This window comes from Erinaceus europaeus, unplaced genomic scaffold (assembly GCF_950295315.1).
Source record: "Erinaceus europaeus unplaced genomic scaffold, mEriEur2.1 scaffold_410, whole genome shotgun sequence".
NCBI lineage: Eukaryota > Metazoa > Chordata > Mammalia > Eulipotyphla > Erinaceidae > Erinaceus > Erinaceus europaeus.
Genome location: NW_026648120.1, coordinates 41,430 through 57,150, shown reverse-complemented (window position 1 = coordinate 57,150; position 15,721 = coordinate 41,430). Strand labels below are relative to the sequence as shown.

General features: G+C 54.2%; 1 protein-coding gene across 2 annotated transcripts; it reads right to left on the bottom strand.

Moving 5' to 3' along the window:
* Window positions 1-200: 200 nt before the first annotated feature.
* Window positions 201-15,663, bottom strand: BAD (BCL2 associated agonist of cell death). Of its 2 annotated transcripts, none has more exons than XM_016186231.2 (4): window positions 15,529-15,663; window positions 15,091-15,276; window positions 1,139-1,329; window positions 201-681 (listed from the first exon to the last, which is right to left on the bottom strand). In XM_016186231.2, the coding sequence occupies exons 2-4, from the start codon at window positions 15,266-15,268 to the stop codon at window positions 556-558; spliced, it is 495 nt and encodes a 164-aa protein (XP_016041717.1). In that variant the 5' UTR covers window positions 15,269-15,276; window positions 15,529-15,663; the 3' UTR covers window positions 201-555. The 2 variants fall into 2 exon arrangements, with proteins under 2 accessions (XP_016041717.1, XP_060040737.1); XM_060184754.1 differs by lacking the exon at window positions 15,529-15,663 and adding an exon at window positions 15,366-15,501 and having other exon boundaries at window positions 15,091-15,271.
* Window positions 15,664-15,721: the final 58 nt, after the last annotated feature.

Genomic DNA, 15,721 nt, shown 5'->3' with positions numbered 1-15,721 from the left:
GCAGCCGCGGAATGTCGGCGCGCGGCCGGGAGGCGGCTCCCAATTAGCACCGGGGAGCCAGGGTCCCGGAGGTCCCCGATCTCCGCCCCAGGGCGAGTCTCCCGAGAAGAGCCTCCGAGTGTAAAACGGGACAGCCGGAGACCACCGCTGTCGGCGCGCCCTCGCCCCCCAACTCCGACCGCGGACACAACGGACTGGGCGGCGGAGACGCGGTTTTATTCGCACGTCGAGGAGGGGGCGCCGCCGGGGGAAGAGGCCGAGGTCACCCCGGCTCCGGACTCGGTGTCCCCGGGGCCTTGCACCAGAGGGCGGATCCGGAGCCGCTTCCGGGGTCAACGGGCGGAAAACTTTCCCAACTTCCGAGGGGAAGTTGCCGGCGCCCTCCGAGGTCCTCGCACATCCCGAAGGGAGTCGGGCTGCGGGTCTCGCCGCTTCCTTCCGAAAGGGGAAGACGGGCGGCCAGTCTGCGGGAAGACCTGCGGGGAGGACTTCCGCCCGCACCCAAGATGGCCGCTCCTAGGCGGGACTTCCGGGCAGAGCGGCGGAAAAGAAAAATCACTGCGAGGGGGCGGAGCCTCCTCTCCCCAAGTTCCGGTCCCACCACGACTGGAAGATGCGCGTCCAGCTTGAGCTCTGCAGCATCTGCGTCGCGGTGCCCGCGCTCTTCGGGCGGGGAAGCCCCTTCGGGGTTTGAGAAGGAAAGGGTTAGCAGAGTTATCCTGTCCCCCGGCTTCTAGTGCGAGCCCTGCGCCGAGGGCGTCGCGGGCTCTTTGGGATAGAACTGACCAGACTATAGGATATTAGCTCGGGGGGAGGCCTCCTAGGGCCCCGATGTTGGCACCCGCACCGGAGATACAGCATCCAGAAGGGACCTCGCTATTCACGAACGAATGAAATTTGTTGAGGCCAGACAGCCGGGGTTCTCGTAAAGGGCCAGCCGAGAGTAGCCTCTTCTGGGCTCCGAGGCCGTGGCTATGGACTACAGGTCCCGGCATGCCCTGGGACTCGGGCGGGATATGGCGGCCCAAGGGGAGAGCTGCTGGACTACAAGTCCCGACATGCTCCGGGACTCGGAGGGCTACGGCGGCCCGAGGGTAGGTCTGTGAGTGCTGCTGGGCAACCCGGGGCGGGCGCTCACCTTAAAGGACCCCTGGAATTCGTCGCTCATCCTCCGCAGCTCGCGGCCATAGCGCTGTGCAGCCCAGAGGTTGGGGGGCGCCGAGCGCGAGCGGCCCCGGAACGGGCTGCTGAGTCCTTCCTCCTCCAGCACATCCTCCTCCTCGGACCCCGTGGGGTACGAACTGTGGCGACTGCGGGTCTCCAGGGAGCCTGGGGAGGAGGTGGGGGTCGGGGTGGGGGTGAGCCCGGCGCCACGGGCACCGCTTAGAGCCCCCTCCCCTCCTTGCTGATGAGAAGGCCCCCAGACACTTACTTCTTTTTTAGATTTGTATTTATTTATTTTTTAAATATTTATTACTTTTTGTTGGCCCTTGTTTTATTGTTGTAGTTATTATTGTTATTGATGTCATTGTTGTTGGATAGGATGGAGAGAGGAAGAGAGACAGACACCTGCAGACCTGCTTCACCCGTCTGTGAAGCGACTCCCCTGCAGGTGGGGAGCCGGGGGCTCGAACCGGGATCCTTACAACGGTCCTTGAGCTTTGCACCACGTGCGCTTAACCTGCCGTGCTACCACCCGACTCCCTTTATTTATTTATTAATGAGAAACATAGGAGGAGAGAGGAAGAGGCAGACATCACTCTGGTACATGCGCTGCCAGGGATTGAACTCAGGGTCTCATGCTTGAGAGTCCAAAGCTTTATCCACTGGGCCACTCCCCAGACACTCCCTACAGTGGAGCCCCCGTGACCTTTGTCCTCGGCCACCTGCAGGGGAGTTGGTGAAGCAGGTCTGCCTGCAGGTGTCTATCTTTCTCTCCCCCTCTGTCTTCCCCTCCTCTTTCTATTTCTCTCTGTCCTATCCAACAACGACAACATCAATAACAATAATAATAACTACAACAGTTAAAACAAGGGCAACGAAAGGGAATAAATAAATAAATATTAAAAAAAAAAAAAAGCCTTGCCCAGGATCACACATCTGAGAATCTGGGGCTCCAAGTCCCTCGATATTGATTGGCATCCAGAGTCCACTGAGCTGCACCTCTTCCTTCCTTCAGAGCCTCAGTCCAGGAGGAGCCTCGCCCTCACTCCTGCGGACTGTGCAAAGGTCGCCAGAGATGAGCAGAACTGCTCTGGGTTTCCCTGTGGACTGTCAGCTCCCCCCCCCCCATTATATACCAGACTGGCAAAGACCTACTACCATGCCCAGGGGCATAGCCCGGAGCTAAGAAAGTTAAAAGTGGTGGGCATGGAGTACATTGGGGGGGGGGGACATGTCAGTCCTGCCACCAAGAGTTAAGGTGGGGTCTGAGTGCCTAGCCATGTCTGTCTGTCCAGGTCTCTCAGGGATCTTCTGCAGAGCCCCATGAGACAGCTGCAGACACCTGGCTGAGGACTCCAGGGAGAGAAGAGATAGTGCTGCAGAAAGGCCTCAGTGCAGCCTGGGAGGTGGCCCTGTGGATAAAGTGTTGGGCTCCCAAGCATGAAGTCCTGAGTTCAATCCCCGGAGGCACATGTCCCTGAGTGGTGCTCTGGCTCTCACAAAAATAAATAAAAGACAGACAGACAGACTAGCCTCGGCTCAGAGAGAATGGTCTGGTGAGGAAGCCTCTGAGGAGCGAGACGGCGGTGGGAACCGTGGGAACGGGACCAGCTGGAGGCGTTCAGGCCGGCCGGGGCCGCGGGCAGTAGGCAGAGGGTCAGCAGTCAGCCGGGAGCCACCCAGCCCCGCTGCTGCTCTGTGAGCCTGGACGAAGCTCCCAGTCCATCGCCCTGCATGAGACAGGAAAGCACCCCCATCTGAGGGAGCCGCCTCTCAGTTTGCAGAGGAAACAGATGCACAGGGGACAGTGTGTCCTGCCGACCACTTGAGGGCTCAGGAAATAGCCGCCTCACCGCCACACTCGCGCTGGGAGCACACGCTGCCACCACGCCGGGCACACACAGGCCTGAGAGTTGGAAGGCGGGGGACCTGCAGGTGGCTGCCTTGCCCACCCGGGAATAGACACCTGCAGACCTGCTTCACCGCCTGTGAAGGGACTCCCCTGCATGTGGGGAGCAGGGGACTCGGGGGCTCAAACCGGGATCCTTATGCCAGTCCTTGCGCTTCACGCCGTTGTGCTACCACCCAGACTCTCTTTACTTTAGTTTTTAACCAAAACAATGATCAGCTCTGGCTTATGGTGCTGCAGGGGATTGAACCTGGAACTTCAGAGCCTCAGGCATGAGAGTCTCTTTGCATAATCATGATGCTATCTACACCCAGCCTTAACGTCTTATTGAATAGAGACAGAGAGAAATTGGGAGGGAGGGGAAGATGGAGAGGGAAACAGAGAGACACCTGCAGCCCTGCTTCACCATTCAGGAAGCTTTCCCCCTGCAGGTGGCGACCAGAGACTTGAACCCAGGTGTCCTTGCGCACTGTAGTGTGTGTGCTTAACCAGGTGCACCACCACCTGGTCCTTTCTTTCCTTTTTCCCCCTCCAGGGTTATTGCTGGGCTCGGTGCCTGCACCATGAATCCACCGCTCCTGGAGGCCATTTTCCCCCCTTTTGTTGCCCTTGTTGTTGTAGCCTCGTGGTTATTATTATTGCCATTGTTGATGTTCTTCGTGTTGGATAGGACAAAGAGAAATGGAGAGAGGAGGGGAAGACAGAGAGGGGGAGAGAAAGACAGACACCTGCAGATGTGCTTCACCACCTGTGAAGCAACTCCCCTGCAGGTGGGGAGCCGGGGGCTTGAACCGGGATCCTCACTCGAGTCCTTGCACTTTGCGCCAAATGCGCCTAACCCACTGTGCTACCGCCCGGAACCGGCCCTTTCTTTTTTTATATATATATTTATTCATTTTTATTATTTTCTTCTTTTTTTGCCACCAGGTTTATTGCTGCACTACGAATCCACTGCTCTTAGAGGCTATTTTTCCCCTTTTGTTGCCCTTGTTTATCATTGTTGTTTTTATTATTGTTGTTGTTATTGCTATTATTGTTGGATAGGAGGAGGGGAAGACAGAGGGGGAGAGAAAGACAGACATCTGGTGTGTCCGTCACCACGTGTGACATGACGACACCCGACCCCCCACCCCCCACCCCCGCGGGCCGCAGGTGGGAAGCCCGGAGCTGGAACCGGAATCCTTGTGCCAGTCCTTGCGCTTCTAGCCACTTGCCCTTAACCCGCTGCACTACTGCCCGACCCTCTCTTTCATCTTCTTTTTTTTTTATATACATTTATTTAGTGGTCTGGGAGTTGGTACAGTCGATAAAGCATTAGACTCTCAAGCATGAGGTCCTGAGTTCAGTCCCTCAATCCCCGGCAGCACATGTATCAGAGTGATGGCTGGTTCTTTCTCTCCTCTATCTTTCTTACTAAGAAATAAAATAAAATAGATATATAAAAATTTATTTATTTATTGGATAGAGACAGAGAAATTGAGGGGGAGGGGCAGATAGGGAGAGAGACAGAGACACCTGTCTCTGAAGCCCTGCAGGTAGGGACCAGGGTCTTGAACTTGGGTTCTGGGGCACTGTAATGTGTGTGCTTAACCAGGTGGGCCACCACCTGGCCCCCTTCTCTGTTTCTATCAGGAAGAAAGAAAAACAAATAAAAGCATCCAACCAGAGGGATTTTCTCTGAATTCCTGGGGTGTGGGCGTGTGCCCTGGGGAGACACATTAGCCCTGAAAGTGTTGACACCCTGGGCCAGGCAGAGCGGGTGTCACTCCTTCCTGGGGAATGGAGGGGGAGGGGCAAGCCTGCTGGGCTGGGTGTGTGTGTGCCCACACCCATCTTCACCCAGAGAGCCTGAGGCGGGCGGTGGGAGGGGGGCAGGGACTGGAAGTGCGACACACCCCAGCAAGGCTGTAAGTTCTTTCCCCACTGGGCCGCTGGGTAAGTGGTGTGGCTGCAAAGTCCAGGTGCAAGTGGTGGGTGGCGGGAATGGCCTCACCCCGTGCAGGCATGCAGCCTGTCAGCTTCAACTCCAGCAGGCCAGGGCCGGACACCTGGAGCTCCCTGAAGCCATGGGGTGGCGATATGAAAGTCCTTACTGGCTTAGGGAATCAGAAGGTATTGGGCAGTGCGGGAGGCGGGGCTCGGGCACAACTACCAGCGCCAAGCATTCGAGAAGCCATGGACCATGTCCATTTGACACTAAACCTGGATTGCCCGGTGTCTTTATGTGCTACGAGTTAGTGTTTCATTATTATTATTAGTAGTAGTAGTAGTAGTAATAGTGTTAATTTAGATACAGAGAGGCAGAGAGAGAGAGAGAGACACCACAGCACGCAAGTTTCCTTCAGTGGCGGGCGTGGGGACCAGCCTCGAATCTGGGCCGTGCACAGGGCAAAACAGCTCACTGTCCAGGCGAACCTTTTCGCAGGCCCTGTTGTGTATGTTAAAGTGGAAGAAAGAAAAAAAAAAAACAGCCAGGATGGAGGCTCAGTGACTGAACCCAAACCGTGCAGGTCTAAGGCCCTGCCTGGGTTTGCTTCCCAGCACTCAAATAAGCGAAGAGTTGTCCTGGGCTCCCGGACTGTATGTAGGGAGAGGCTGACCCTGTGGCCATAGTGCGCCAAGTCCTGCTCTAAAGGCCATCCGGCTTATCTCTTCGGCTTATCTCTGCCTCAGGCCTTCTGTGGCTCCCTGTTGCCTAAACTCTTAGGTGTGGCTTCACCTCCACTTCTAACCTGCGGTTCACTGCTGCGGTCTGTGTTGGGGGGGCTCTTTGAGGGTCTTGGCTTTCTGATATATATATATATATTTTGCCTCCTGGGTTATTGCTGGGCTCGCTGCCTGCACTGCGAATCCACTGCTCCTGGAGGCCATTTTCCCCATTTTTTGCTGCCCTTGTTATTAGTGTTGTTATTGCTGTTGTTGGATAGGACAGAGAGAAATGGAGAGAGGAGGGGAAGACAGAGAGGGGGAGAGAAAGAGAGACACCTGCAGACCTGCTTCACCGCCTGGGAAGCGACTCCCCTGCAGGTGGGGAGCCGGGGGCTCGAACCGGGATCCTTACAACGGTTCTTGTGCTTAGCGCCACCTGTGCTTAACCCGCTGCGCTTCTGCTTGACTCCCTTTCTGGTCTTTTATAGGAAAAAGCACTTGGGGAGATGTGTGGCTAGTAGAGCACAGGAATTACGTGACTCAGGTTCCCAGTTCGATCCCTGGCACCACATGTGCCCCCAGAGCAGTGCTCCGGCTCCTCTTCTGCCTGCGAGACTCTTATCTCGTGAAATAAAATTGGGCTGAGGAGACACCATAGTGGTTCTGCAAAAGACTTTCATGCCTAGGACTCTGAGGTCCCAGGTTCAACTACCAGCACCACCATCAGCCAGAGCTGAGCAGGGCTCTACTGATAAATAAATAAATAGGAACCAGGTGGTGGTGCATGTGTTATCATGTGCAAGGATCAGGTTCAAGCCCCCAGTCTCACTTGCAGGGGGCAAGTTTCACAAGCAGTGAAACAGTGCTGCAGGTATCTCTCTGTCTGTCTCTCCCTCTAACGTTCTCTTTGTCCTATTAAATAAAGTTTTGAAATCTTTTTTAATTCATTTTTTGTTACCTTTATTTACTGGATAGAGACAGTCAGATATTGAGAGGGAAGGGGGAGAGGGAGAGGGACAGAGAGAGGGGCCAATTGGTGGTGCACACCTTTTTTTTGTTTTGCCTCCTGGGTTATTGCTGGGGCTCGGTGCCTGCACTACGAACCCACTGCTGCTGGAGGCTATTTTTTCCCTTTTGTTGTCCTGGCTGTTTATTGTTGTTGTTGTTGTTATTGTTGCTGTTGCTGTCGTTGTTGTTGGATAGGACAGAGAGAAATCAAAAGAGGAAGGGAGGGACCAGTGGTGGCACACCTGGTAAGCGCGCACATTACAGTGCACAAGGACCCAGGTTCAAGCCCCTGGTCCCCACCTGCAGGGGGAAAGCTTTGCAAGGAAGCAGGGCTGCAAGTGTCTCTCTGTTTATTTCCCTATCTCTCCCTCCTCTCTCAATTTCTCTGTCTCTATCCAATAATAAACAAATAAAATATTAAAATTAAAAAAAAAAAGAGGAAGGGAAGGCAGTCGGGCGGTGCAAAGCGCAAGGACCGGCATAAGGATCCCGGTTCAAGCCCCAGTGTGAAGCAGTGAAGCAGATCTGTAGGTGTCTGTCTCTCCCCCTCTCTGTCTCCCCTCCTATCTCAATTTCTCTGTCCTACCCAACAGCGACAACAATAATAACTACAACAATAAAACAACAAGGGCAACAAAAGGGAATAAATAAATATTTAAAAAAAAAAGGAAGGGAAGACAGGTGGAGAGGAAAAGACAGACACCTGCAGACCCCCTGCAAGTGGGGAGTCGGGGGCTCGAACCGGGATCCTTACTCCAGTCCTTGTGCTTTGTGCCATGTGCACTTAACCGGCTGCGCTACTGCCCGACCCCCTAAGCGCACACTTTGCAGTGCGCAAGGACCCATGTTCAAGCCCCTAGTCCCAACCTCCAAGAGAGAGCCTTCACGAATGGTGAAGCAGGGCTGCAGGTGTCTCTCTGTCTCTCCCACTCTGTCTTTCTTCCTTCCCCTCTCAATTTCTCTCTGTCCTATCCACAATAATTAAAAAAAAAAAAAGCTCCAGGAGCAGTGGATTCCTAGTGTAGGCACCAAGCCCCAGCAATAACCTTGGTGTGGGGGGGGATGGCCACTGGGAGTGATGGAGTGGTGTAGGCCTCCAGCCCTAGGGATAAGCCAGGGGCAAAGTCCAGCAATCATGGGCTTGGGTGACCTGGGGGGCTCCACACAGATGCCAGGTGAGGGCTTGCAGGGGAGCCCCAGGGCCCAGGCCCTCCCCATACACACTCAGGGGGCAGCCAGTCTCCCTAAAGCCCTCCGGCGGGGGTCAGGAGCTGGCATGGGCACCCTGCTTCTGTGTGCACCTTAGGTTGGTGCAGAAACCACCCCAGCCCCGCCCCTCTCCCCATCTCTAGCCCTGTCTCCCCACTCGGCCCTGGCTCACCCTCAGCCCAGCCTCACTGGGGTGTGTGTGTTCCTGGAGTCATTATCACGGGGACTCGGGGTGTGCAGAACCACTCCTTTCCTCTAGATAGAGGATGAGAGACAGAGAGATAGGGAGGAAGGGAGAGATAGCCCAATAGTTAGTTATACAAAGAGACTCTCATGCCTGAGGCTCCCAAGTCCCAGGTTTAAGCCCTAGTACCACCATAAGCTGAGTTGAGCAGTGCTCTGGTGAGAGAGAGAGACAGAGAGACAGAGAGAGAGAGACAGAGAGAGAGACAGAGAGACAGAGAGAGACAGAGAGAGGAGGGAGACACCATAGCACAGTTCCACTGCTTGTGAAGCTTTCCCCTTGAGGGCATTTCTATATGATGTTGGGGTTGGGTTGCAGAAACCCCAAGTCCCTGAGCCACCCGCCACCCCCCTCTCCTACCCTTTTACCCCAAAGGGCACAGTCTTGGGTATAGTCACTCAGCCCAAGCCCCCACTACTCACTCCCCGGGCACCCCAACTCTCATGACACCAGGGTTCAGCCAGCCCTCCCAGGCACACCCACATGCCACCTGCTCCCTTTGGGACAGATTACCCCTGGGGGTGGACAGGGAAGCCCCCCTCTCAGATAGCTCCCGAGGCTGCAGGTGGTTTAAATTCAAGGCCACAGAGCCAGGGTGTCCCTGGCACTGCCTCCTGGCACCTCCCAGGTTTTGGACAATGGTGTCCAGTCAGCTCCCCACTGTCCCCCCACAACCTGGCATCCTTTTAATTAGAGAGACATTCACTCACTTGGCTCAGCCATCCTGGGTGTCAGCCCCCCTCTTCCCCTCAGAGTCTGGCTCCCTCTGTCCCTGCATTTCCCTGGCGCCTGGGACTCCCGCCAGCTATAAACAGGTTCCTTCCCCTCTTTGTTGTTGAGCTATTACAAATGCTAGTTCCAGGGCAGGGACCCAGGGCCTCGAGCGTGTGCGGACAGCGAAAGCAGCCTCCCAGCCCTGAGCTGCCTCTGTCCTTATGAAAGGCAGAGAAGGGAAGTCAGACGAAGACAGGGACAGGCAGAGGGATAGGAGGAGGGACAGGGACAGAGAGAGGGATAGGAAGAGGGACAGGGACAGAGAGAGGGACAGGCAGAGGGACAGGGAGAGGGATAGGAAGAGGGACAGGGACAGACAGAGGGATGGGAAGAGGGACAGGGACAGAGAGAGGGACAGGCAGAGGGACAGGGAGAGGGATAGGAAGAGGGACAGGGACAGACAGAGGGATGGGAAGAGGGACAGGGACAGAGAGAGGGACAGGCAGAGGGACAGGGAGAGGGATAGGAAGAGGGACAGGGACAGGCAGAGGGACTGGGGGGGGGGGGGAGACAGGAGACACAACAGCACTGCTCCACCGGTGATCCACAGAGCTGCCCCCCCTGCTGTCCATGGTGCTCCATGTACATGCTGCTGGGTATCGAACCCAGGGCCTTATGCATCGAAGAGCTGTACTTTTCTAGCTGAGCTACCTCCTGGTCCCACTAAATATATATATATATATTTTTTTTTTTTTCTTCTCTTTCCTGTCTTAAAAAAATAAGGACTGGGAAGATAGTAAATGGTTATGCAAAAGGACTTTGAGGGCTGAGGAACTGAAGGTCTCAGGTTCAATCCCCAGTACCACCATAAGCCAGAGCTGAGCAAGCAGTATTCTGGGAAAAATAACAACAACAAATATATATATTCACTACAGTACAGCCTCTGTTTTATGTGACGGCTTGAGACTGAGTTCTGGCCACCACTGCAGAGGATCTGTGTGGCGGAGGCTTCATGAGCCTTGGAACAGTGCTGTACTGTCTGTCCTTCCTTCCTTCCTTTCCTTTATATTTATTTATTTTCCCTTTTGTTGCCCTTGTTGTTTTTCATTGTTGTTGTAGTTATTATGTTGTTGTTATTATTGTTGTCCTTGTTAGGGCAGAGAGGAATGGAGAGAGGAGGGGAAGACAGAGAGGGGGAGAGACAGACAGACACCTGCAGACCTGCTTCACCGCCTGGGAAGCGACTCCCCTGCAGGTGGGGAGCCGGGGGCTCGAACCGGGATCTTTGCCAATTCTTGAGCTTTGTGCGCCGCCGTGCACTTAACCCGCAGCGCCACCGCCCGGCTCCCTCTTCCTTCCTCCCTTTCTTTCTTCCCCAGAGCACTGCTCCGCTCTGGCTTGTGGTGGGGTGGGGGAGGGACAGACTCTCTCTGCTACTTGTCTCTCCCTATGCTCTACGTAGGGAAAAAAGAAAATGCACCAGGAGCAGTGGGATCGTGCAGGGGCAATGTCCCAGGGAATGAAAAGCCTTGGCAGAAAACAAAAGGAAACCCTTCCTTAACTAGCAGGTGAGGAGGTGGCCTGGTGCACAGATAGGGATGGCAGGGCTGCAGCCCCCACCTGCAGGGGGAAGCGTCACCAGCAGGGAAGCAGGGCTGTATGCATGCGTCTCATTTTCTGCTTCTCTCCTGCTCTGTCTCCCCCTTCCCTTTCAATTTTTCTCTGACCTATCAAATAAAATAGAAAAGGAAGAATGGCTTCTGAGAGCAGTGTATTTGCCATGCAGGCGCCCAGCCCCAGCCATAACCCCACTGGCAGCAAAAAACTTAAAGGGGGAGTCGGGCGGTGGCGCAGCGGGTTAAGTGCTGGCGGCGCAAAGCGCAGGGACCGGCGTAAGGATCCCGGTTCGAGCCCCCGGCTCCCCACCTGCAGGGGAGTCGCTTCCCAGGCGGTGAAGCAGGTCTGCAGGTGTCTGTCTTTCTCTCCCCCTCTCTGTCTTCCCCTCCTCTCTCCATTTCTCTCTGTCCTATCCAACAATGACATCAGTAACAATAACTACAACAACAACAATGAAAAACAACAAGGTCAGCAAAAGGGAAAATAAATAAATATAAAAAAATTAAAAAAAAATATATATATATATATTGCATCCAGGTAATTTATGAAAATGATTCAAATACTCCATGAGTGGTGAAGCAGGGCTGCAGGTGTTCCTGTTTCTCTCCCTCTCTATCTCCCTACCCCTCTCAATTTTTCTATCTCTCTATAACAACAATTAAGTAATAATAATAACAACGGTGGGCTGAGGAACCTGCATGCTTGAGGCCCTAAACTCAAATGTCAGCGTGGTCCTCAGCATCTCTGTCACGTTAATGAGTCAGCAAATAGGTATTTGAAAATATAACGGAAACAATACCACCCTTTCATGGCGGAGACACCAAAGGGCCCTGTTTTGTTTTTCTTTCTCTTTTTCTTTTTCTTTCTTTCTTTCTTTCTTTCTTTTTTTTTTTTTTTTTGACCTCCAGGGTTATTGCTGGGGCTCAGTGCAAATCCACTGCTCTGGAGGCTATTTTGTTGTTTTATTGCTGTTGTGGTTATTATTATTATTGTTATTGATGTCACTGTTGTTGGATAGGACAGAGAGGAGTGGAGAGAGGAGGGGAAGACAGAGAGTGGTGGTCGAGAAAGGTAGACACACCTACAGACCTGCTTCACCGCCTGTGAAGCAACTCCCCTGCTGGTGGGGAGTGGGGGGGGGGGGTTCGAACCGGGATCCTTCCGTGGGTCCTTGAGCTTTGCGCCACGACGTGCGCTTAACTCGGTGTGCTACTGCCCAGGCTCCACTGCCCAGATTTAACTCTCAGCACCATCATAAGCCACAGCTTAGAAATGCTCTGACTGGGGAGTCGGGCAGTAGCACAGAGGGTTAGCGCATGTGGCGAAGAGCAAGGATCCGGGTTCGAGTTCCCGGCTCCCCACCTGCAGGGGAGTCGCTTCCCAGGCGGTGAAGCAGGTCTGCAGGTGTCTTTCTCTCCCCCTCTCTGTCTTCCCCTCCTCTCTCCATTTCTCTCTGCCCTATCTAGCAACAACGACATCAATAACAACAATAGTAACTACAACAACAATTAAAAAAAAAGGGCAACAAAAGGGAATAAATAAATATTTAAAAAAAAAGAAAAAGAAATGCTCTGGTTATGGGGACGGGGAGGAAGGAAGCACGAGAGGTTACGTGCACGTGGCTTTAACCACTGCACCACCTCCTGAACCACTTTGTTGTTGTTTTGTCATTAGGGTTAATGTTGGGGGTTAGTACCTGCAGCATAACTCCAAGGCTCCTGATGGCTACTTATACTTCCTTTTTTCTCTCTTTTAAGATTTATTTATTCCTGAGAAAGGACAGGAGAGAGAGAAAGAACCGGACATCACTCTGGTACATGTGCTGATGATGTGCTGCCAGGGCTTGAACCCAGGGACTCACGCTTGAGAGTCCAGTGCCGTATCCACTGAGCCACCTCCAGGAACACCCTTTTTATTCTCTCTTCTGATCGAGAGAGATACAGACACACCTGCACCCGTGTTCCAATACTTGTGAAGCTTCCCCTCTGCAGGTGGCAGCTGGGGGTTTGAACTCAGGGCCTTGCACAAGTGTGTGCTTAGCCAGGTGTGCCACCACCTGCCCTCCCCCCCATCCTCATTGGTCCCCTTCCACTCCCCAGGGGCAGTGTGTGGTCTTCAGTCTCCCTGACACACTGCTCTGGGCAATGGCCCCAGGTGACGAATTCTAGGCCAGTCATCCCCCCCACACACACACACACAGGAGCTTTCAGGGAGGCACACCCCCTCCTACCTTCTCCCGCCAACTTTTAGCTTCCCTCCCACCCCATCTCCTCAACTCCTGTCTGCTTTCCTTTTGCAGGTTGGAGGCCAGACCCAGCCCACATGCTGTCCTGTCCACATTGGCCTGGCCCAGGTGTGGCTCCTGATGGTGCCCATCTCAGAGCCCGACACCCCTAGGGCCCCAGGTCCCCGGCCCAGCACCCCACTTACAGTCCTGCTTTACTTTCAAAATGAACCCAGAGCAGCATGGGTGCTGAGCCTGCAGGGGCAGAGTTCTAAACCTGCGTGCAAGTGGTCCTGAGTTTGGTCCACAGCATTGAATGTGTTGGAGTGATGTTCTGAGTCTGTCTCTCCTTCATTCGTGAATAAATCTTGCAACCTGGCATGTGGCTCAGAGGATACAGTGCCAGACTCTCAAGCAGGAGGTCCTGAGTTTGATTCCCAGCATCACATGGGCTAGAGTAATATTCTGGTTATCTGTCTCTCTTTCCCAATAATACAGAATAGGGCTGGGAGACAGCATAATGGTTCTGCAAAAGACCTGAAGCTATAGGGTACCAGGTTCAATCCCCAGCACTACCATGATCCAGAGCTGAGGAGTGGTTTAGTTTCTCTGCCCTCCTCACCCCCCATTAAGATAAAATAAATCACCACCCTGGTCCAAGCTGCCATACTACTTCAAAGGGACTTGAAGCCCTTCCATGATAATGTACTCAGCATTCAAGACTCAGCTACCCCTCTCCCAGCACACACCAAGACCATAGCCTGCCTCAGGGCCTTTGCACTGCCTCTTCCCTCCACCTGGATCTCTTTCCAGCTATGTGCTGGGCTTAACCTCTGCCCAACCAGTCCTTGCTGAAATGTGGCTTCTTACAAGCCTCCCCACCCCCACCCCCAACCCCAACCCCTCCTCCACCGGCACACTAGTTAAAATCACTCTCCTGGGTCTGGTCTTCAGAATTAAAAAAAAAAAAAAAAAAGGACTGATTCCTGGGTTAAGGGTTATCTTCTAGAATATTCCATCACTTGCTTAGTTTATAGCTTATCTCCTCCCCTCCCCACTGGACTGCAGGCACTACAAGGGCAAGATCTTTTATCTCCTTCTGCCACCAATGAACCCCCAGCAGTGGGGACAGAACACAGCACAGGTGCAGAGTGGGCCCAGCCGGGTTGGGAGGGGTGGTGCCAGCAAGTGTGAAGGTGTGGGGGTCAGACAGGCCAGGCCAGTGGGGCTCTGATTAAAAAAATAATAGGTCGGGGGTAGATAGCATGATGGTTATGCAAAGAGACTCTCATACCCGAGGCTCCAGTCCCAGGTTCAATCCCCTGCAGTGCTCTGGTAAAATAATAATAATAATAATAATAATAATATAGTCTTGGGGAGTTGGCAGCAGGGCAGCGGGTTAAGCGCAGGTGGTGCAAAGCACAAGGACCCGCATAAGGATCCCAGTTCGAGCCCCCGGCTTCCCACCTGCAGAAGAGTTGCTTCACAGGTGGTGATGCAGGTCTGCAGGTGTCTATCTTTCTCTCCCCCTCTCTGTCTTCCCCTCCTCTCAACATTTCTCTCTATCCTATCCAATGACATTAACAACAACAACAATAACTGCAACGACAATAAAACACAAGGGCAACAAAAGGGAATAAATAAATCATAATAATATAGTCTTTCCTTGGCTGACTCATTTTTCTTTTTAATATTTACTGATCTATTTATTTTAAAGAGAGTGTGTGTGTGGAAGGGTGGGGGAGGGCTTCATAAGCCTTCCAGCTCCTGAGAAGGGGAAGGGGCACCTAGCTTCTGCAGGCAGGGTGCATGGCTTCTGATTTCAGAAGACCTGGGATTCTGTCTGGGCACTGCCCCCCCACCACACCGCACCCCCAAGGCCTATTCTTTCCATCTTGGAGCTCAACCCTCCCCCCCAACACACACACACAAGCACTGGGCTGACTTGATACCTGGGAGGACTTGCCCCAGGCACCCATATACAAAGGCAGTCCCAGTCCAGAACGGGACAGCGGGTCCAGGAGTCTCAACAGCCCTTCAGACTATCAGAGGAAATGCCAGCCAGTGTGACCTTAGGCAAGTCACTTCCCCTTTCAGGCTCATTACCTGCAAGTTCAGACAGCACAGCCATATTTCCCGAGTGTATTAGCACTGTACTGTAATCAAGCATTTCCTACAAGATCTGCCTAATTGTCCAAATAACCCTACGGCGGTGGTGATTAACTGCTCCGTTTTACAGAAGGGTAAACTGAGGCACCAAGCGGGTACAGTGAGTGTGGGTACCCCTTGGGGGTGCCCAGAGCTGGGGCCTGGAGGCCAGGTGGGCCGGCAGGTGGATGGGGGGTTGCCTACCTCCATGGTGACTGCTGCCGGCTGGCTGCCACTGCTGGTGACCTGCTTCCCCCTGGAGGTCTGGGGCCGTCCTCGGGTGGCTGCCCAGACCAGGCCCCGTGGGGCTGGGGCCCAGGCCCCTCTCTGCAGGGCTGGGGTCTTCCTGCTCACTTGGCTCAAACTCTGGGATCTGGAACATGCTCTGGGCTGTGGGGGAAAGATGGCAGGTAGTTAGTTCAGGGCTGGGGCCAACGGTGGCAGAGCCGAGGTGGGGGGCGCACACCCCAGGATCGCACCGCCTCCTCGGGGAGGGGGGGAGGCATCCGCCCGCTGAGTCCGGCTCGAGGGAGATCTCGGCCGGTCCCCCGAAACGTAAACCTCCTAATAGGAACCCAGCTACTGCGGAGGCCCGGCCCGGCCCGGCCCGGCCCGCCCGCGGGGAAGGCAAACAGTTCTCACCCCAAGCCCGATCCTGAGGCCCCTGACCCGGGCCCGCCGCCTCCCTCCAGGACTGAGAGCCCGGCCCTGGTTGCCTGGGTAACGGGAACTGTCACGGACATAACCCAATCAGCGCTCGACGCGTCACTGGGGGCGGGGTTAGACAGGCCCCTGGCCCCGCCTCCGCCTAACTCGTGGGTCCCTTCCGCATCTC